Below are 22,170 nucleotides of genomic sequence, written 5' to 3' on the forward strand. Positions count from 1 at the left end.
ACCCACGTCTACACCTGGCATGCACCTAACGCATAACAGTATGGAAAATTGGGCCTTCACCGGCAGGGCTACCTGCGCCCAATGCGGTTCCATGCGATGCAGCGCATCCTAGTCTCAGAAGGGAAGTGAGCTCGAGCTTGGCGCTGCGCTGTTGAAGAAGTTGCGGTCGAGCTCGATGTGCTGGAGAGCAGCCTCACTTTGGATGCAACACGCCCACACTCGGGCACCAGCGGGGTAAAAACGACTGAGTCTTTGCACAACTGCGGTTTTCACTCTCATCCGCCTGGTAATAATCAACAATCCCGAGGGGTAATCGCATGTTCGCAGACAAGAGGCTGGGTAAGCGAGTCCAATGACTTGGGCACCCCCAGCCTACAGCAAAGCTTTGAAGCCGACGCCCAACCACTCGACGTAAGAGTGCGCTGTGCGCTGCGCGACACGTCCGCCCCATTTCCTTTCCCATCATATTGACCATCCGACCCCCTCCGTTTCGCGATTTCTCGTGCCCTGCGTCAAGCTGCTTGCTGCAGGTTCCCGAGGCTGATGAGGTTTATCGGCTGCCTCGCTTACTCCCGCCCATCAAGTCTGAAGAGTTGGGAACACGGAAGAGCTGGAAACGGTGAATAGCGGAGGCTGGAGATCCGCGACAGTCGCACTCGTCTGCCCAACAGAGGTGCAGCCATTGCCAGACGAAGCGCGTCTTTCCGGTGTGTTCCCAACGGTATACGAAACGCCATTCGCGGACATAGCACCAAGGCTGCCAGCAACACAACACCAGCAGAGTGGATAGTCGACACGTGGAGAAACAACAACCGGGTTAGCCGCATTGCCAGTCACCAAATCTCGCCGCGGGCGCAAAAAGCTCAACCATATTGACGTAGCTCGCTCTAATTCTCCTTGGACTTGGACTGCGTCTGCTCCACGACAACAATTACCTTTTTCCAAGGCACACCAAGAAAGAGCAAAGAATCTCAAGAAAAGAATGTCTGTGGCACTGTCTCGAGCGCGGAGCAGAAGTCGGGCGCCCAGCACCAGAGCGCCTCTAACACCAGCACCCATCGTTGTGGATGTTCCGCGAAGTGGGGCTAAATCACCGCTCATCATTGATGTGCCAGTAGAGCGGCCCCGCGCAAGAAGCAGAAGCGTGCGTAGCATGCGCGAACCCATGGTCGATGCACCGGGACTCAGTGGTGGAAGGGGTATGTTCAAGAGGTTAATTGTTGCCTGTGACGGAACTTGGCTAAACTCAGATGATGGAACCAAGAACGGGACTCTCTCTATCCCAAGTAACATTACCCGGATATCAAGAGCCATCAAGGCAGTCAGTCAGGACGGTATTCAGCAAATTGTCAACTATTCCCAAGGACTTGGCACCGAAGGCGGAAAACTCTCTCGTCTAGTTGGGGGCGCTACAGGCAAGGGCCTTGGTGATGATGTTCGAGAGGCTTACTCGTTCCTTGCCAACAACTATCACCCCGGAGACGAGATCTTCCTGCTAGGCTTCTCAAGAGGCGCATTTACTGCGCGTAGCATCGGAGGCTTGATTGGAGAGATTGGTCTCCTTACAAAGAAGGGCCTGAACACTCTACCAGAAGTGTATGAGGATGTCCAAAATCGGCGGAACCCCGACTATCGTCCAAAGCACGAGGACGTACCCTTTCCCCGGAAACCAAGCGCAGACGACCCACGATACGCAGAAGAACTAGAGCGCAGAGGACTGACCAGGCTCGATATTCCAATCAAATGCATAGCGGTGTGGGATACGGTTGGTAGTCTTGGCATACCGCGTATTGGCAAATTGCAACGCCTGGGCCTGCAAATGAAGCAGTCGAAGGCGACAACTTTCTACGACACAAAACTGTCCAACTGCATTGAAAACGCGTTTCAAGCGCTCGCTTTGGATGAGAACCGAACATCGTTTTCACCTGCTGTCTGGGAGAAGCCTGAGGGAAACCGCACAACGCTCCGCCAAGTATGGTTCCCCGGTGCGCACGCGAACGTCGGCGGCGGTTACGATGACATGCAAATCGCCAACATCAGTCTTGCATGGATGATGAGTCAACTTGAGCCATTCCTGGATTTGCGGTCTGAATACTTGTTCGAGCAAGACGATCTGAACGAGAAGTACTATAAGAAAGAAGAAGGCGCGATCAGACCGTGGAGTTTTGGAAAGATATACAACGAGATCAAGGGCGCTTTTGCGCTGGGTGGCAGTACAGTAAGTCTTTTCATGTCGAGCAGTGGATATGAGCGAATGTACTAATTCGTGACAGCAACGCAAACCAGGTCAATACACCTCGGTAGACCCCTTCACAGGCCGTGCAACAGATCGCCCCCTCCGCCAAACAAACGAATACATCCACCCCTCAGTCCGCACGCGCTATCGCCTCGAAGGCCCTGGCATCCAAGACCGCGGCCTCTACGAAGCCCGCGCCCTGACTGACAGCTACAAACTGGTCGTTGACTACGGCACCAACAACTCCCGCGCCGGGGATGCAGAAGTTTACTGGAAGATCAAGTGGAGAGACACCATGGCCGTCAAAGTGCTACCTGAAGCCCCACTCTGGAGACTGGAGAGGGAGCTGGCGAAGCGCGATCCCGCAACGTACGATTACATCAAGAAACCGCCTGCCACGACCTCGACGCGATCGAAACGGAAGACTGCGCGGCCTCTGAGCGCGGATTTTAGCAATAGCAAGGCTGGCGGGTTGGCTAGTCCGACGACCAGGAAGGGCAGGAGAGATACGTTTTCGCCGAGGAGTACGTTTCCGGCAGATGATCGTGGGCCATTGCCGAGACGGAGTAAGACGGGCGTGGATAGAGCGGAGCGACCGAGGAGTAGGAGTAGGGCGCGCAGTGTTGAGTTTGCGAGTGATCGGGAGACGGAGATTAGGGAGAGTATGCCGCATCGGAGGGAAAAGGATAAGGCGTGGTGGGAGGGGCGGAGGTGACTAAAGAAAAGTTGATCACAGCGTTCGTCTTTTTTTTTTGAAGATTCTTCATGATTGGTTTCATAGAGGAGATGTTGGATATATGCGGATACCCTTTAGATGTAATAAATTTTGATAACTATGACCACTTTTTTGGGCTATATGTGAGGGATGTATTGGGCCCATGGCACGGCTTTGTATATCTCTGGGGGAGCGGATCGTAGCGCGAAGAAGACTTCGAAGAGCAGGAGCAACCGCACAGGGACATAAATCATGACCAATGCGGCCACTATGCCTCGTTGAAATCTGTTCCGTAATCCAGTGGGATAGTTCCTTCGCCACTGTATAGCTAAAACGACCAAGGGGATACACACGCAGGAAATACTAGCACATCTCCACATGTATGTCTCGAAAAGAGATGGGAATGGGTAGTTCCATCCAAGCAGATGGCAGGCTCCAAAGAGCACTGTAGATATAGCCATGCCTATCGTCATGGGTGTGTTGTTTGAGAGCCAGAGGTAGGATACCTCACGATGCTCTTCTCCCGTCCACAAGTTGTCAGTCCAGTAAGGCCGCAGTGTCCCGCGTAGTATCTGAGGCGTCCCTAGAAACTGCTCTCGCGTAAGAACACAGGCGTCCAGTGTTGACGTCTTCCCCGTTGATAGGAGCGGATCGGGGTATATCAAGATCGGAGTCTGAACATCAAACGGTTTATGCCACCAGAATCCATACATGGCAAAAGCGCACATGACATATGCTAGCGTGAACCACTCCAACGGCGAAACCACGATGTGGGAGGCCAGCCTGCCGAGGAGCTGAGAGAAGAACCAGAATATTTGGACTGAAGCCACGGCTTTGTTGAAGCCATTGGCCTTGCTCTTGTCTTCCACTGTCGCGGTGGATAGCTCTTTGAATCGGGTCCAGCCTCGCTTGGCATAACTGACGACATCCGGGGCAAAGAGGATCGCTTCAGAGTGGGCATTCGGTGTTGATGATATACGGAACTTGACACCTCCCATCAACACAAGGTGACTGAATGCATGCGACCAGTTGCGCTCGCCCTTGGCAGGTCCAGTTAGCTGCTCTGCTTCGGTACCGAATCCAAGAAAGAAAGAAAAAGACTCATAATATGTAACGCTAATGTAGCAATGCTAGGGGGTACATACATACCGGCAGAATCTCAGCCATGGTTTTGCTTAGTCTACGGGCAGCAAACCATTCGCGGACAGCGCATGCAACGAAATATTCAGGCGCGATGATGGCAAGTACAAACCAGATGATCTTGATAGAGAGCACAGAGGCGGCTGAGGAGCCTTCCTTGGGCACATTCAGATGGAGTGCGCTCCACGTGCATATGATGGTCGTGGATATGCAGGTGTACAATAGTGATGACGTGCCGCGCGTTACTGGCTCGCTGACCCAACTGACATTGTTTGGGTGTTGTGTAGTCATCGTACCGCACTGGGAGTGTCATCTGGTGGTTCCTCACGAAACCTGGCAATTAGCGATGCATGGAGATGATGTGGTGTGAATGAACAGGACATAGCTGACAGCAGCACCAGAGTCTCTATAAGACAGCATGCCGTGTGGCGAAGCAAGGCGTGCTGCCTCGTAGAGTCGTGAAGGCTGCAGCTGCAGGCTGAAATGCGCGGCTGTGCAAAGTCACAATGGCGAATGAGGTCGTTATCACGTCTCGACGACTTTTTCCAGGTTCAAAAAGTAACGAGCATGTCGCCTACACGCTCACAAAATGACGAGCAGATGCATCGACGTTGTTGATCTGCCGCACGTCCGGCCTACCCACAGATCTCCTTTAATGGACCCTTGCTGGTGAGGCTCGATCCGCTGAGGGGACCCTGGCCAGACTTGTCCGTCAGCAGTTTCACTGAGTAATGAGCGGACCGATTGGAATTCAAGGAGAAGCTGGGGCAAGATTAAATCAAGTGCGATGTTTGTGATGATGGTCAAGATGAGGTGATGTGGTTTTTGCAGCGGGCTTGCAGGAGGCTGGCGTGAGGGGCTGACGTGACTGGCCATGGAAAGTCGATGATCGCCATCCCTCGGGAAACCAAAATCATTCTCGCGCTATCGAATGCTGCATGAAGGGACACGCAAGCCCATCACGGTGTTGTCGCAAAGCTGCCAAAGTCCACATGGTGCATGGGGAAAGTACGAGAAAAGTTCTTGTAAAATAGACCAAGGCAGAATACGACAAGGGAAGGGCATTGATTTGATGCCTCGGAAGAAATAAGTGTTGCGGAGCTCGAATGTTATATTTAGGGATGCATTGCCCTCGCGCTAGTGGTTCCCCCTGGCCTGCCCATTCGCCGCTGGGCTCGTAAGTGCGCTGAGACCACCGACCACCACCCTATCCAGCCCGCCCAGCTCTCCTTTCGCATCCGCCGTTGAGCAAAACCATCAGTCGCTTCTTCATCACCACCTCAAAATCACGCCTCTTCCCTCGCTCACCCTTCCGCCAGTCGCTCGTTTTATCGGACGGAGGAGTGTGTTTGTAATACCCTGCTTGCGTAATCCTTTGTGTCGCGTCGCCTCTCGCTCTACTGCTCCCGACCCGCCTTGTTGACACCTACCCGAGTTGCACAAATCCCCTCGATTCCACGAGGATTTTCTCGCCTGCCGAAACAAGCGCCTGTTCCGGAACCCTCTACTCGGAGCTTCGTTGCTTTGAAGTTTGAAAGCATATTTTTGGTTGCCATCATCTTGACAAGATGAGGCCGTCTCAGATTCTTGCTGCTGTCGTGGCCATGTCGTCGGTCACGCAGGCCATGAACGTAAAGCACGCTTTCGACAACATTTCCGGATTGACCGATGTCAAGAACGTGCTTCTTGGACGCCAGGATAACAGTATGTTGAGTATGCTCGGATCGGATGACTTGGATACTGATGCAATGATTAGACAACAACAACAATGACAACAACGACAACACCTCAGAAGCACCCACTAGCACACGGCCCGCACGAACATCCGCCGCCGCAAGCCCGACCCCAACCGGTGACAACAACAACAACAACAACAACGATAACAACAACAATGACAACAACAACGACAGGAACAGCAGTGGAGACAACGCCTCCAACTCCGCAGACGAAACAGGAAGCGGCTCAAGGAGGCCCTCTGGCTCCAGGACAACCGGAAGATCCACAAGGTCCACCAGCTTCGACCCCCGACTACCCGCCGGAGGCCTCACAATGGTCACCCCCAACGCTCTGGCCGGAACGCAATTCTACAAGGTTGGCGACTGGGTCACATTTGCATGGAACTACACTTCGCTCTCCGTGACACCCACGGCCATCGATGTCCTTGCTTCTTGCACCGCCAACCAAGCTACCTACACCATCTCCGTCAACATGTCCGCCACCGAGACCGAGGTTCTCTGGAACACAAGGGAGACGCCAGAGGGCCAGGCGCCGTTCTTGACAGAGAACTACAAGCTGCTCATCTACGACTCTGATCTCAGCGCTACTGCCGCGCCGAGGGCCGGTTATTTGGGTGCTTTCACTGGCTTCACTTTTGGCATGTACTTGCCACGCGAGTACGTCTCGCTCAAGGGTAAGTTTTGTCTTACATGTTTGATTGCTGCTTGTTAGAGAGTAGAGACTAACGGACGATAGATGGCTACACTTGCCCCAACTGCAACGGCGCCCTCTCCCTCACTGAGAAAATGACGCTCGGAACTATGCTCCTGACCACCGGAACTACACTCGGTTCCTTGTTGTACTTCTCCTACCAGTTCGGTATCTGGTAGATGAAGCATCTCTCGCTGCACATGTACGATATACGGAAATCCGAATACAAAACAACGCAAGACTCGACGCATCACTGCGGTTACGATAACGGCAACTCATTCCTTTTTTGACGCGCAACCTTTACATCTGTCCATATTCCTGTTTCCACTCCTTTATAAAAAGATCCGATGGATTGGCGCTTTCTGGTGTGGGGAAGGAGAAAGAGGATACATGGGAGCGTTTCTTCTTTTAAAGCATGTGGTGTACAATCCTTTATCGGAGAAATTTGGGACGTCTGGTGTTATTGGAGTTGGGCTATTGATTGCATAAAGAGAGAGCTTTTTTTTGAAGGACAGTTGCTGCGTTGTTGCAACGAAAAGTAGCAGTAATACTTGGACTATCTTTGGCAGATGTGGATAAGGGATGGCATGTGAACAGGGTATGGCTTGAAGTGATGGTGTGTAGCATCCCTCATTAGATTGAAAGGAGAGAAAAAATATGGAAAGCGACTTGTTAAGCATCACGGTATCAGACTATGCATGTGAGAGGTGTTTGGCACACACTTGAACTAACAGGAACTCCAGGTAGTCCAGCCTAGCATGCGACCAACTCTCCGACATCTCCGACCTCCACGACACCCCACTACGCCTCCAGCAGCCTTTGCCCAATAAGATGCGGAGGCGTACAATGATGATAGGGCAGACTGCAGCCACCGAACAACATGCATGCGCATGCGTGCTGGCGGCAAGCGCCGTGCTCGAGGCTCAGCCTTGTCCCGTTCTATGCCTCCAGACACGGCTCTGACATATAAGGTTGTCTTGTGTTCGGTGTACAATCTTTCTTCTCTCAACACCATCTCCAATTCTCGGTTCTACATCAAAGCATCTGCACCGAACAATCGTCCCTGGAATCTCTGCTCCACAAACCCTCACCTCCACGCCGCTGGGCGTAGGGTTGCACACCCTTGCCTCCAGCTTCGTGCCTCCTCGACTCAGCCTTTTGGGCGAAGGCCGACGTAGTCTTCGCTCCAACTTCTTTTTATTCCTCTTCCATCACATTGCGCTTCGTCATTTTCGAGATTTGGACTCTCTCGCGACAACTCTGTTTCTCGTTCTTGTTTCAGCCCTTTCGCTTTTGAAAAGGACCTAAATCCTGTGATACATGCACCGTATCTTCATAGCAACACCACTTCCGACAACGAAATACCGCCTCCGGTTCTTGATGACAATAACGGCTCATCTATCACCCAGGAACATTCCCATTCGAACACGCCAGCTGCTTCAGGAAGCAGTCTCGACAATAACGATTCGTCTACATCTGATGAAAACTCGATCTTGAACACTCCCACTACTCCAGAAAGTAGCGCCCCATCTATCTTGTCACCTCCAGAACAGACGGTACTACCGGAATCTACTTGCACCAATCAACTACGTGAGCTTTCCTGTAGCTTCTGTGAAGGTACCTTCAGCCGGCATTGCGACCTCAAGTACGTATAATCACCCGCCACACAAGTAACATGTAAATCTAACATGACCCTGAAGCGACCACATCAATCGAAAGCATAGAAGACGCTACAAGTGCGCTATCAACGACTGCTCAAAAGCATTCCATCTTCGAGCAGATCTCCACCGCCATACCAAGACGCACCAAGAACAAGAACGCTTCCCTTGCCAAACTCCAGGCTGTCACAAGTTCTTTACGCGATACGACAATCTACAAAGGCATCTCAAGAAGCATTCCCGCTGAACACTTGGATTCCGACGACATTCCAATCGGTTCCTTGAAACATTAAAATACTATAAAGACATAGAAACGTTAAAACTTGCCTACACACCAAGGCGAAAAAAACGACATCTTTCCTTGATCCTCATCTTTGGAGTCTCATCAATTTGGTCATTTGTCAATGTAGCGGAGGCGTCTGACAGGTCAGTATGCTCTAGGCGTCTCGGTCTATTTGTTTCCTCACATACTCGGTACATGTACTCCAGTTTCCCTTTTGTTATTCTGACGCTGGTCGTCCGTTTGAACGCCATGTCATCATGGGGATCCATAGATGATATATACAGTTGGTGTAAAAATGAATATTGGGTATCTATTTGACCAAACGCCGGTCATGCTCGCTCGCTCGCTCGTCCACCGCGATATGCCATCCATACGCCATGCTATGCCCAAGTAAACGCCAGCGCTCCCTAGATCTATTCATACGTATTCTCATACGGATCCGCATCATCGATATCATCATCCTCGCCGTTATCAAAGTACTGCTCGGCATTGTAATCGTCATCTGATTCTTCCGAGTCCGTACTCGCAGCGGACCAGTTGTCTTCCTCGTCAACGGCATCGGGTTTATCCTCGTCGATTTCCTCGTCGTCTTCGGCGTCGTCGTCGTCTGCTTCTTCTTCTGCGCGGGCTTCGGCTTCGTTTGTGCGTTCTTGTTCTGATTGGATCAGGCGCTCGATCTGGGATAGGCCGTTTACTTTGGTTACGCCGAGCGTCCTGCGCTTCTTGGTCGAGGTGGAGTCGGCGCGAGTGCCGTCTAGTGTTGGTCGGAGTTCTGCGGGAAAGAGGTCGACGACTGTTGTGTGAATGAGCGCCAGGTTTCCTGTCTGGCCATATTCATGTCAACTCACCGTATGGCCGCGCATCCAACTTGGGCAGTCTCCGCCGCACTTTGAGGTATTTGGCCGAGTATGTCTGGTTGCCGGTGAAGGGGTCGAAGAGCGAGGCTTCGGTGGGTGCAGGCTCGTTGGCCTTCCGCTTCAGCCCGTTCTTCATGCCGTCGTTGAGGATGGTGTAGAAGGGGCCCTCATGGATGCGGTCGCGGACTGCGAGGTGGTGCTTGACCATGCCGATTTCATCGTCGGTTGGCGGAGGCGCTTGGGGAGGAGGAGCTTCCTGTGCATGGCTTAGTGGGTGAATCAAGGATGCGCGCCTGAGATGTGTGGTGCTGGCAGACTGCTGCGACTGCGACAGCGACTGGCGAAGCATGGCGATTGCGACAACATGATATGGAAATGCGCAATGCTACCAGAGGACTACGACAAGGCGCAAAGCAGCAGCTACAATAATGGCGACGGGCATGCGCCGGAAGAAAGGGAGATGCTCACTGGAAAGCGCTCGGCAGGGCCCTTTTGGATGTCGAGGCCAGTCAAATCCCAGTTGAGCTCAGTTCCGGCAATCGTCACGGTTCCTCGAGCCGGATTGAAGGCACCGCGCGCGCCTCCGCGTCCACCACCTCTTCCGCCTCTTGCTGCCGGCATGCTTGTCTTCTATTGTTGACCGAGAGATTGATGCGCGTCTGGCGAAACGATTTGAACAGCCGTCACGTGTCGTCGAATAGCAGATTGGGTAGAGTTGGAGAGTCAGAAATTATTTCGGTACAGCTGGGACCGCGGCCTTTGCTAGCACGGCTGAGGCTGATGGTGGGGCCCCAGAAGCGAACTTGAACCCAAAGCCCCGCCACCTCACGGCATGGACACGACACTAGCACCCAAAGTCGTTACGACAAAGTTACAAGAATCAAGCCATCCATAGGCCTAGATTGAATGGTTATCACCGAGTAGGCACACGACCTCGAACAGTCTCATAGTCGAACAACTCCAGTCAGCACTGCAACGCCAGCATCGTGCATTAGGCTACAGGGAACGCGTGCATTCGACCTCTACGCGCAATCACATGAGCGGCCTAGAACCTTCTCACAGTACTTAGTAACGCCACGCTCCCAGTCAGGGCGGCTATCGAACATTGACGTTCCAGCTCATCCAAGGTCCGCTTCCAAGGTGCTACATACAAACGTCCAAAATGGCCGCTACACTCACCGAACTGTCAGAGCATCTGCAAAAGGTCGACCAAGATCCGACCACTCCACTCGATACAGATCTACTTGAGCGATGCGAGCTCTCCATCAACACGCCAGAGTATCGGAGCCAAATATGGAAGGAGACAAGGCCACTCTTTCTGCAGATAGCAGCCTTACTGCCAAAGCTCCAACAAGACCCTGCGCCACTCATTCATTTCATCATCAAGTTGGCTGAGCCATACCGGTTCGATGATATCAAGGACATCGACCTCGAGATCGGATTGGATCTACAGGCTACTCCGTTCCACAGTCTGATCCTCACATTGCTCGAGAAGGCGACTACAAGTAGCACCGATGCCCAAACACTTGCGAATCGACCAGCCGTCATGTTGGCCATCGTTCGGCTGTGGCTGTGCACCCAGGATGCGGGAGTTGCGAACCAGGCCGAAGACCTTCTCACCTCACTACTGGAAGTGTCCAAGAACGAACCCGTGTCAATAGATGGCAAATCTTCGTTGCATACGTACGGCACGGGTCCCATGTGGAGGCGCCTGTTGAGTGATCGAGACATCAGTTCGCTGTACTACCATTACACATCTCTTAAACAGCTCACATCACCGCCTCTCCCCCTGCTGAACAAGCGTGACAAGACCATCTCACAAGCTAGGCTGTTATCGTGGTTACCACGCGTTGCCGCTATGGACTGGAATGCCATAGCGTCCACGTACGGTCACGATGTTGAACAAGAAGTCGGTTTGAAGGAAGGTCAGGGTCTGCTTCACTACGCTGCCCTGAAAATGGTGGACACCGAGGACGACATGCTCATGCACATGACCCTACTACAATTCTACAGCACACTCATCACCACGGTCAGGACAAAACCCCATCTCACACACTACGACTCAAGTCTCGCTCTCGACTTTTTAAAAGAAGAAGGTGTACACAAAGGCATCGTCGACTTCCATACCTCAGACAACCCCAGCCTCGACCATTCTTTCCTGAGCAGCCGGACAGCACAATACATCAGCGACTACGCATCGCACTACCCTGAGAACTTTGAGAAAGGCGAGGAGATGCCCATCATCCGGAACTATGTCCACCGCAACATCCGCAAGTGCGAAGCCAGCGACCTCAACATCATCGCCTCAATGCCCCGTGCGACACTCATACCACGCCGCGCTTCAGGTCTAGCCTGGGACGACTGCGTCATCACCGACATGCCCATCACACGCACCAATCAAGACGCGCTCAAGACCCTCGCTGCCGTCTTCCACGGCCCGCCGAAGAAGGAAATCACGTTTCCGCAAACCGAAGCCATAGGCGAGGATACTCAGCGCACCGAGACGGAAGCAGCGTACGCGAGGATACTCACTGCGCTCTTTTACAGCAAGAAACCAAACATGTTTGCTGATATCACGAATCACATGGAGACTATTGCTATGACGGAGAATGCGCTAGCGGCTCTGACACTCGTCGGCGCACTCATCACGTCTTCGTGGTCGACCGCTGCCTTGCCTGACGTCCCACCCACAGACCCGACATATGCTCGTTTAAACGCCTTTCCTAAATCCGGTGTCGACGTCATACTGGATCCTGCGATAAGCGGAGGTGTCCTTCCGTCGCTGCTCAAGCCAGCAACGACGTTTTCGAATCTTGTTGGTGGTAGGGGCGATGCGGAGAATGCGGCGTATATTGTTGCGACGGCCAAGTTTGAGGTGCTAAAAACGCTGGGGAGGAAGTTGGAGGAGGTAGGGGGTAGGCAGGATGTTTTGGCTTTGGTGAGGAGGAGGGTGGGAGATGGTGTTTGGGGGGATAGTGGGAATGTGGGGAGTAGGATTGGTACGTTGGAGATGTAAAATGGAAAGCTTTTTTTGGAAGACCCCAAAAAGATCAGATGAGATGAAAGCAATTTGCAGCTACCTAAACGTACTCAGGAATCGATACTTCGATAAGTTATTACCCAATTAGGCAATGTTAAGGGAGTGAGTTGCTTCTATTGATTTTTTTGACGTGATATTCTGGAGATCTTGGGCGGCGAATTGCTTTCATCTCATCTGATCTTTTTGGGGTCTTCCAAAAAGCTTTCCATGTAAAACAGGTCGCGTGACAAGTAATTATCAGTACACATGTCAAAGGGATTTCAGACCATAGTCTTCTAGTCTTGTAGACGCATATCAGCTTGAGTCAATCACAACTCCCTTTATTCTCGACGATCTGAACGAACAGAAAATGAGAGAATTTACAAGTATAAGGATGCACCAGTCAAGTAGTGATATTCAATAGGTCGCTAATCTATCCGAGACAAAAAATAAGTGTACCAAGTCCAACGGAAGTAATGTCATCCTGTGAGAGGATGGGAATCGTATCGTGTGTATAGCTATGTGTGTTAAGGTAGATAGGATGACCAGAACCAAAGCCACACACAACCAACCGTTCCCCAAAGCTCAAACCCATGATTATCATAACACAGTAGGCCTCCCAGGAGACCAAAAAAGCGACTTTACACTCTCGTGGATAGGATGACCGGGGCACATCCATATATGAACTAGCCTGCCAAGGCTAGTCATGTGACATTCTGCCCCTCGGCCCCCTTCACCCCCAACCGCAAAAAAAGGAACCTGGGGTATCTGACTGATGCCAGACGAATGCTGATGAGAGTGGGACTTGAACCCACGCCACTTTCGTGACCAGGAAATATGTTAAGATAACCTTAACCTGGCGCCATAACCAACTCGGCCATCTCACCGAACCACGTTATTGGTTGCTTGCTTGATGGGATTTTGAAAATTCGATATCAATACAAACACAGCAATCATTTGAAACGTCGAAATTCTGGAAGTTTGCCGTGAACAGAGATCTGCCGGTGTTGGGCGGAGACGCGGAACGTGGTACCAGAGAATTTTCGGGTGGGGTAGGTCTGCGAAGAAAAAGCTAGTGACAGCGGGATAGGACGTGCCATGAAAAAGCTGAGATTAGCTTGTCCTGTTAATTGGTGCATACTGTAGGGATCTGCCTTTGGGAAAAAATGCCTTTATGCAGTTGCGCGATTCTTATAATGGTTTGCCTGGACTACGATGTCTGTTAATTTCATGAGACTTCGTCATTCATCACGTTTCCGGCAAAAGGCACACGAAGTTTTTTTTATCAAGATTGTTTTAGACTCTTTGGGGGTACAGGCAAGCAAAGCGCGCGAGGTAAGGACTGACGACAGTTGGGGTAAAAGTAGACATGTACGGAAAGGTGGCCGGAAGCCTTGGGCGCAGACGTTTTTTTTGGTGGGTTTCCCTCTGGATTTTCGGAATTCGACATGTAGAAATTCAACCCCAACTCCTTATCAATGATAACAAAAATAAAGACGGCGTGCTAAACGATGCCGACGTTAACTGAGCCTGTCAGACGTGACATCCAAAACTCGGTCGGGCTTACGCGCAAGGACCAGAAGAGGAGGCAGCATTTAGCCAATGCCACGCCGATAGATATAGAGTTTATGCCGGTCTCGAGAACTCATCGGCACGCTCGGCCAGTCGGTAAGGTAGCCACGTAAAGTCGGAATCACTTTATCCTCGTGCCTCCTACAGCCGTGTACTGGACACGCGACGGAGGGCGGAGGTGTACGGAAAGTCGGGATCACTTCATCCCCGAACCTCGGAAGAATAGGTGTTCGGCTTGCTGCGTAGGAGAGAGGTGTACGGAACGTTGGAGTCACCTCGTCTTCGCATGCCAGCGCGCCACGAGCATCCCGAACGGTCGTCGGAGACCACCGAATATCAGATTGAGTCCCTTCTTTGCCGTCTCCAAGAAGAACCCAGAAAGCGGGCCAGCGCCCATCATTACCAGCAAAATCATTGATTTGAAGGCTGTGGTAGGCGGCGGGCCGTGGAATGGAACGTCGTAGCACGTTATGCAGGAACATAAATCCTGCAGTAAAATAGTCAATGGGATCATCTATGCTTGCGGCCCATATGCTTGAGCATGTTGTCCTTTCTTGGGTAAGATTTTCCGCAACCAGGTTTGGGGCATCGGAAGCGACTGCGGGTTGCGAGCGATCGATGACTTTGGCGGTGTCTTTCCAGGTCTGCGCTCGCGTGAAAGGCACTGAAGCAGTCAAGATGGTTACATCGGTATCTTCTTTCATGTTTAAGACGGACATGAGTGCTGGAGTAAGATTGTCAGTTCGTCCGCAACGGTCTATCTGGATTGGTGTACGTACTTCAAGTCACATGCACGGTTGAAGGTACAATCGCAGTAACCACACTGGCGGGGCTCGTTTCGGATATGGCTGTCTTTGAAAGAAGGCGTTACGAAGCGCGGGGCGTCACTGGAGTCGGTTTGATGCACGCTAGAACTGGCGTGTTGGACAGATGGTACGAATTCGCTCGGCTCGGTGTCCGCGGTACCGTCGTTTGAAGGAGGCGACCAGGTGCCTGTGATAGGTGTACTTTCAGAGCTGATGGACTGGTGTCGAGATGGTGCTGTGTCGATGCCTGCTTCGTTCGAAAGCGTGGCAGAGGAAACGAGGCTGTAATCCGTGAGATCGACTTCGGATTGGAGGTCGGAAGGTTCTTGCGATATCTGATCTAGTTGCGCTTCATTTGTTTGTTCGTCAAATCCTGCTAGAGAGGGTCTAGTAGGGTATGCCTGAGCAAGACTGACTTCGGGATCGTTGGTCGGTTCCGTACTGGCGGTCGGCTCACGCGAGGGTGTGCTCGGAGGCAAGTATGGTGCATGAATGATGGGATTGATGTCGTACTCGACTTCATAAGGAGAAACAAAGAGTCTGAATTTCGATAAATGACAAGAGAATGTTGGGGTTGGTGGGATAAGGAAGGTGGACGGCGAAGACTATTGGTCCTCGCCGGACGATTTGAGATGATGGCGGGACTGAGTAGCAGGATAGCGATGTAGAATCCAAGAATTTTACTGGCGTGTGAGTGATGGCGCAGATTCAAAGGCGTAGGGTGACGATTGACGGACGGTTTGCAAGGCCCCCAGCACCAAACGCCTGATGGCGCGGTGGTGGGGCTGAAGGCTGTAGGAGGCTTTGGCAGTAGGAGCAATTTTGAAATAACAGACCTCTAAGGGAACTTTTCTAGACTAGGACTATAACGAAAAGAGACGATAGGAACAGCGCTGACTTATATCTGACCTCAAAGATTTGGAGGCACACCATGCCTGAGGCTGAGCATCACTAAGCAGGCGGAGTGAGGCTGTGACCAGCCACTCTCGAGTTTCAGAACATATCGTAAGCGCATAAGCGACATATCCTGATCGAATGGCATCGTCATATCAGACTCAGCCTTGTTGTATGCCTCCATTTTAGCGGCACGCCATGCAAGGGAAAATCAAACGCCAACCCCGTAGTTGTCCAAGTGGAGTATTATTGTACAAGCGCAGATTGACTGCTCTTCCCGTAGTTGCCTGGTAGGGTATTCGATTCTCGTGTATGGCGTGGCGGCGTGGGAGTAGTTTGGAGGACGTAGGCTGAGCGGGACGGATGTTGAGGTGCCTGTGCTTTCGCGGCCCTTGCCCGCTTTGAGACTAAACCGGCCGGGCGACATCTGGGCAGGCCTGCGCTCATGCCTCTCCCATCACATTGCTCACCATCCCGCAACATCTCCGAGTGGTGGCCATTGGGATGATCATCCTCTGACGATGCAGCTGCCAGTACTGCCACCCACCAACTCACCGGTACGCCACGCTACAAGCACGAACGCGGCTGAACACGATAAGTGTGCATGCGGAAAGAACTTTTTACGACGCAGATATGCGAGTTTCGGAATACAAAACATTATGATTCGATTCTATCATTATGGACTATCTCATCGCGATCGTAGCTTCAACGCTCTACTTCCTCGCAGCACCGGTTCCCTCTGGCCAGAACTCGTCGAGCCACTCATATGGGTTCTCCGGGATGTATTGGTTCAGAATCTCGCCCTCGTACTCGGTAAGGTGGTCACGGGTGAGGTTGTACAGCGCGTACTTCTCATCAGGTCCTGTACCGACAGTGTATGGAACAGTCTGAACATTGTTTCCAATCTCCTTGTCGACCCAGCGCTCGACGTCTGCGACCTGAGCGTTCTTGATGCGGTACTCATCGCCGTAGTTGGGTGAAATCTGGAAACGTGTTAGTCAAGCAACATGACAAGAGAAGCAATTCTGGATTCTTACTATGCCCATGCGGGTACCATTGACGGCAATGACGTTCTGGATGGTGACATTGCGCTTCGCTTGGTTCAAGCAGTTGCCGCACGACTGGTAGAAGGTACCGAAGGTCTCGGCATAGAAACCGGTGACGTTGAGCTTTCCACCTAGCGAGTTGTCCTGGAAGATCTTGTCGGTTGCGCTTCGCGCACCGCCTCCGATAACACGGAGCTGGGTGTTGAGACCCTTGGATGTAAGAGCATCTTCGCAAACGTCCTCCCACCAAACTGTCGTAGGATTGTCAGTATGCGAGCACGCAAATTCCAAATCTAGGGACTTACCATTCTCGACCCATGCATCGCCCAGCGCGTGGATGCCCTCACTCTGGTGCTTGCCGATGACTACGTTCCTGATCGTGGCTCCGGGTAGCAGGTTGAAGACAGCATCAGCATCTGTTCCTTCTGCCTGCTCGTTGCATGAGCCTTCAACACGCTCGTATCGCTTCATCTGTCCATCGAAGACCTGACCAGCCCCGATGTACATGGTCTCATTGAGCACGACAGTCTCAGTCGGCACGGGAAACTTGGTAACCGGGAATGGAAATCGTGGAAGAGGTCGCGCGCCAAGGTCGCCCTGGGTTGAGTCTGCGCCTCCTTGTGGCCCATCGCCGTTTTGACGGCGGATCACTGCCGCTGTTGAGAGGGCAGGAAGGAGAGGAAGGATGACAGAAGTAGAGAGCTTCATCTTGACGACTGGATTTTGATTGTGAGATGAATTGAACTCTTGCGACCGAGATTCTGGGTCAATTGATGACTGCGGTGGTGCAGGAGAGGTATTTTACACTGCATGCAGCTGCCCTAGGTTTTATATCTCCCACACCAACTTCTCCCCCAGGTCTCCGTCCGTCCAGAAGCCTCCTCACGCACACTTTCCGCATGCGATCCCGCGCGAAATCCTGCTGCCATCTCCTTCCACATACTCGTGTAGCTGCACAGGGACATAGCTTCCCCAAAGCTACCCCAGCATCTGCGCCTCCAAGCCAGCGGAAGAAATGCCATCCATGTACTTTCCGCGAGTGACGACGCGAGGATGGTGATGTAGTAGACTTGGCGCATTCTTAACCGATGAATCCCCAGACTATGAGATGCGTCGCCAAGTGAACGCCTCGCGTTGGTCACATTCGGCGGCATTTCTCCACGAATAACCCCGCGACTTGGCGGCTTGTTTTCGCCAACCCCGTCTTTCCTCCCCCGCGTATCTTGGACTTCTTAGCCTGTGCCTGCGGGGGACAGGGGTCTAATTTTCCTGCGCCCTGAGCGGTCATGCGGTTGTGGTGGCTTGAGGTACGGCGTAGCTTTACCGCGGCCGCGCTTCGAGATTTCTCATCTTTCAAGTCGCGCAGATATTCTCACGCCATAGACCGAAGGAAAAGGAATACATGCCTGCTGGCGGGTGAGTTTTGGCGGGGGAGTGAGGCGTCTGCTTGAAGCATTGACTGACGAGACGGTGCATACATTGCTGCAACTAGGATCATGTTGGCAGAGCGGGATCACGCAGCCATCCCTGTCTTGCGATTCCAGCAGCCACGGCACTATTTCCACATTATCAACTCTCCACAATGGCAATGAAATACACTGGCTAGTTGGATAGCTGGTTCATGTGTGGCGAGCAAAACCATGTGTTCCACCAATGGAGCGACAAGAACTGAGCGTTACCCAGGTAGGTAAACATACAAAGAAGGAAGCTCCTTCAATCCCAGTTCTCAGTCATCTCCCGCAGTCCCTTCTCAAGACTATCCCATTTCGACCCCGGTCCTTTCAACCAGCTCATGACTTCCTCAGCCCTGGCATTCGGCAAGCTCATCCGATCAACACCCATGCCCTCAATGTTATCCGGGAATTGTCTCTCGGGGTAAAGCTTTCGCCATATGTCCAGTATTCTGTTGTAGCTCCACGGCTCTGCAAAACCGAAAAGACGTTCTGTCTTCACGTCGCTATGGATCAATGCGGAGATGTGCAGAAGCGCATCGTCGACAGTATGAATGTACCATTGTGGGCCAGCATATGTCGTCCATTTCTTTGAGTGTATGCCTTTCCAAGCATCGTGGGCCCATTCGATGGTTGAAGGAAATCCTTGGTGCTCAGGAATCAAGACAGCGCTGAAGTTTGCGTTTGGCAACTTCTCAATATTAGCATCATGCTTTCTGGTAAGTAAGGAATCCTGCTTACAATGCGGTTGAGTACGAGATTGGGCTGATTCTCTTCCATCCATCTCATCATCGCCTTCTCGGTTTCCGTCTTCATGGCTGCGTAGACGAATAGCCCTGGCTTACCTGGCTCTTTTTCCAGAACCTTCAATGCTTCATCGTTGTAAGTATTTTCATCGATTGAGAACTCCACGTTGGGTCGGGGGAAAGTCGCAGCAACGGACGACGATGTAAAGACAAAGCTTTTGCACGAAGGGACCTTTGCGCAAGCCTTGAGTGCATTCAGGCCTGCGTTAGTGGCAATTGAGATCGCTTTGTTGACGTCTGAGATGCCTCCGATAGGTGACGCGACGTGGATGAATCCTTCGATACCTAGGGACCAAGACACCTTAGCTTTGCTGGATGTATCGAAAACGAGTCTGACTTCGACATACCATTGACAAAATTGTCGTAGCATCCCTCGGCAGTCATGTCCGGCACGTCAACCAACTCGAATTTCGCTTCTTTGTACTTGTCGTTGAAGTACTCGGTCAAGTATCCATGCTTCCGGGCGTTTCTGACTGCACCGCGAACATTGTATCCTCGTTTCAGCAGCTGGTCGGCGATATGGCTTCCAATAAGCCCATTGACGCCCGTCACGAAAACAGTGGCACCAGGCTTAATGATGACTGTAGGCATGGTGTCGAGTGGGTCAAAAGGAGGGGTAACTTGAATGAGGTAAGCAAAAAGGGGCTGAGATTCAGAGTTCTTCGAATGCTACTCAAGATCTGCTTGTTGGTCTCGCAACTCAAAATGATTCAAGAGGAGAAAAAGAAGAGAAGATGACAGTCGCAAGATCGACAAGCAGATTAAATACAACGCGGTTCTGGCTGCCTGAAGTTACACAGCCTAGCTGTGTTGAGGAAGGCGGGGTCGATGCAGCACGCAGTATTAACCGAATGCCAATAGCACATTCTACAGAATTCTGGTTTTGACTCGATCAAGGGATTCGCGGTATTCCCGGTTTTAAGGCTGTGTGGACTTGTGTCCCACAGTTTAGCTTTGACAGCCTTCCAGCTATGCGGCACCAGCTGCCAAGGGGTGAGAAATCGATGACAGTGTAGGAGCGTACGAAGAAGACGGGAAGACGGGAAGTTAAAGGAAGCAGGTTTTTCTTCGCATCGGTGTATTCTGATCGTAAGGCAAAGACGCAAGCAGCTAAGCAAGCTATTATACACAGGGTATGACTGGAAAAGTACAAGAGGGCGCCGAAACACCTCGCTTAGCGGACACAAAAAGTCCACCACATACCTTTCCAAGCACCCAAACCCGCATGTAACGTTTCCTTCATCGAAGACGTAGCACTATCTAGAAGTGCTATCGTATACCATGCAAATTCCTCGCGTCGATCAAGCACCCTTGCTCTGGGTGTTTTGAGGAGTCAGATTCTCAAACTTCCCGACCAAGGACTTGATGCTCTCACTAGTCTTCCGCATACGAGTGTGAGGGCCCATAGACTGGCTGGGAGATGTTGCTGTAAGGGCTGGGCGGACAGGTGCGGTGGCATGCTCCTTCCTCCATGGGGTGGATGGCGACCATGGCTGTTTTACGGACGCTGACAGGCTTCCTTCTTCATTGATCGTTGTGCTGGTGCCGGAGATGGACGCAGTCATCGAGACAGCTCTTGATCTTTTCTGCTCTGCCAGAAGAAACCGCTGATATTCGGATCCAGCCTGGATGTTCCTGCCGTGGTCGATGTCGCCAATCTCTTTGATCTTCTCCACATTCGAGGGCGCATCCCTGTCAGTTGTCTCGGCAGTCCTTTGAGCGTCCGCGACCGCCTCGATCTCTTCATATTTTCCAGCCTCCATAACGGCCTTGAAGACTTTGGTGTCTTTGATATCCTTGACCGCTGTGGTCTCAACGTCGCTTGAACTGTCGGCCACCTTCGCCTTGCTAGCATCCTGCATTTCCATGAGCTCCTTGTAGATCTTAGTATCCTTGATGTCCTTGGGCTCTGTAGTTGGAACATCGCTAGTCGCCGCCCAGTCCTTAGTCTCAATCTTCGGGTCAACTGGATGCTCGTGAGCAAAAGGCTCCAGGTATTCGTAGCTGGCGGACAACGGAAGCTCGTCGAGAGAATGGTGCGGAACGTCTGTGTCGTGCAGTGTAGAGATCGATGGTGAGATGCGTGGTGTCGGATGCCCGTCGGCAACAGCTATCGGGCCTGTATCAGAGAAGCCGCCGTTGTGAGACTCTTGCTCCATAGCCGAATCCTCAGCCGACCTGTCATTCCTGATGACTGTACCATTCCCCTCCGGCTCTAGCCTCGCCTCTCCATGCATGAAGCTCCTTGCACTTCCCACGAGCGTATCTCCATCGCCCTATCAGTTAACACAACTTGTCAGCACAGATCCTCCATACAGCCTTCAATCCATGACTTACCTCCGGCACGAAGATCCTGCCCATGACTTTCATCATCTTCCCCACCTTACCCAGCAAACTCGAGCAAGCAACCTCAATCTCCACCGCCTTGATCTCTCCAGCCCCACCCACATACTGGATCAGCGCCAATTCCTCCTCCAAAGACAACGCTTCGAAAACAACGCCTTTAACGACATCTTCATCACACCACTCACCGAAGTTGCGGGCATCGAATGCTAGTGTACTGTCTCCGTGGCCTGAGCGGACAGAGCGGCGGTAGCCTGCGACACGCGCTTTGCGGAGCTTGGGTGTGCGCGATAGTGAAAGTGCGGTCTGGAAGGGTAAATTGTAGTATTAGCGAGGAGAGCGAGTGGTCGAGTTGTCGAGTACGTGAGAGGGTGAAGAATTGTCGTCCTAGACAATCCAAAGGACCTTTGTTGAAGGTAGTGGCGTAAACCTGACAACAACGCACGCCAATCGCTAAAAAATTCCCATCTATACCAAGAGACGCAAAAGCAGTAATTGAAATAAAACTCACCTTGATAGTCTTCGCGTCCGTAACTCCATCGCAGAGAAAATACGCGACGGGATGAGTCGGTAAAGGCTGTACGTCAGTCTCGAGCTGCGAAGTCATCGTGGTGTCGTTATAGTCAACACCCAGACGCGGAAGCAGTCCCAGCGTGAGCGCCCGAGGTAGAGAAAGAGAAAAGATCGGCAGCCGTATTGTGGGCAGGACGAAGCAGAGATGAGGGAAAAGATGGGGTAGAGGCGAGAGCGGAAAACGGAGGGTTGGGGCCTAAGCCTGTTGTTGCGACGATGAGCGGGGAGAGGTGAAAGAGGCATTTGTTTCTGGTCGTGGCGTGTGTTTGCGTATAACGCGATCTGTGTTGACAGATGAAGGCGTCCGATAACGCACCTCCCAGAACTGATAGAGGAGTGGCAAG

General features: G+C 52.1%; 8 protein-coding genes across 8 annotated transcripts; 3 read left to right on the forward strand and 5 right to left on the reverse strand.

Moving 5' to 3' along the window:
* Positions 1-1,165: 1,165 nt before the first annotated feature.
* On the forward strand, positions 1,166-2,951 carry ACET3X_000106 (uncharacterized protein; the record flags this gene model as incomplete). The annotated part of the gene is made up of 2 exons (XM_069446300.1): positions 1,166-2,218; positions 2,274-2,951. The coding sequence occupies 2 exons, from the start codon at positions 1,166-1,168 to the stop codon at positions 2,949-2,951; spliced, it is 1,731 nt and encodes a 576-aa protein (XP_069310348.1).
* Positions 2,952-5,659: 2,708 nt separating this feature from the next.
* ACET3X_000107 (uncharacterized protein) lies at positions 5,660-6,697 on the forward strand (the record flags this gene model as incomplete). Its single annotated transcript, XM_069446311.1, has 3 exons — positions 5,660-5,795; positions 5,848-6,501; positions 6,564-6,697. The coding sequence occupies 3 exons, from the start codon at positions 5,660-5,662 to the stop codon at positions 6,695-6,697; spliced, it is 924 nt and encodes a 307-aa protein (XP_069310349.1).
* Positions 6,698-8,872: 2,175 nt separating this feature from the next.
* On the reverse strand, positions 8,873-9,937 carry ACET3X_000108 (uncharacterized protein; the record flags this gene model as incomplete). Its single annotated transcript, XM_069446322.1, has 3 exons — positions 8,873-9,252; positions 9,308-9,572; positions 9,785-9,937. 3 exons carry the CDS (start codon positions 9,935-9,937, stop codon positions 8,873-8,875), a joined length of 798 nt encoding a protein of 265 aa, XP_069310350.1.
* Positions 9,938-10,478: 541 nt separating this feature from the next.
* On the forward strand, positions 10,479-12,332 carry ACET3X_000109 (uncharacterized protein; the record flags this gene model as incomplete). The annotated part of the gene is made up of 1 exon (XM_069446333.1): positions 10,479-12,332. One exon carries the CDS (start codon positions 10,479-10,481, stop codon positions 12,330-12,332), a length of 1,854 nt encoding a protein of 617 aa, XP_069310351.1.
* Positions 12,333-14,421: 2,089 nt separating this feature from the next.
* Positions 14,422-15,236, reverse strand: ACET3X_000110 (uncharacterized protein; the record flags this gene model as incomplete). Its single annotated transcript, XM_069446345.1, has 4 exons — positions 14,422-14,571; positions 14,625-14,631; positions 14,687-15,062; positions 15,227-15,236. 4 exons carry the CDS (start codon positions 15,234-15,236, stop codon positions 14,422-14,424), a joined length of 543 nt encoding a protein of 180 aa, XP_069310352.1.
* Positions 15,237-16,320: 1,084 nt separating this feature from the next.
* ACET3X_000111 (uncharacterized protein) lies at positions 16,321-17,361 on the reverse strand (the record flags this gene model as incomplete). Its single annotated transcript, XM_069446356.1, has 3 exons — positions 16,321-16,590; positions 16,645-16,904; positions 16,959-17,361. The coding sequence occupies 3 exons, from the start codon at positions 17,359-17,361 to the stop codon at positions 16,321-16,323; spliced, it is 933 nt and encodes a 310-aa protein (XP_069310353.1).
* A 1,005-nt stretch (positions 17,362-18,366) lies between these two features.
* On the reverse strand, positions 18,367-19,501 carry ACET3X_000112 (uncharacterized protein; the record flags this gene model as incomplete). Its single annotated transcript, XM_069446367.1, has 3 exons — positions 18,367-18,795; positions 18,846-19,195; positions 19,258-19,501. 3 exons carry the CDS (start codon positions 19,499-19,501, stop codon positions 18,367-18,369), a joined length of 1,023 nt encoding a protein of 340 aa, XP_069310354.1.
* A 710-nt stretch (positions 19,502-20,211) lies between these two features.
* ACET3X_000113 (uncharacterized protein) lies at positions 20,212-21,860 on the reverse strand (the record flags this gene model as incomplete). Its single annotated transcript, XM_069446378.1, has 3 exons — positions 20,212-21,186; positions 21,248-21,559; positions 21,765-21,860. The coding sequence occupies 3 exons, from the start codon at positions 21,858-21,860 to the stop codon at positions 20,212-20,214; spliced, it is 1,383 nt and encodes a 460-aa protein (XP_069310355.1).
* Between the last annotated feature and the right edge of the window lie 310 nt (positions 21,861-22,170).

This window comes from Alternaria dauci, chromosome 1 (assembly GCF_042100115.1).
Source record: "Alternaria dauci strain A2016 chromosome 1, whole genome shotgun sequence".
Lineage (NCBI taxonomy): Eukaryota > Fungi > Ascomycota > Dothideomycetes > Pleosporales > Pleosporaceae > Alternaria > Alternaria dauci.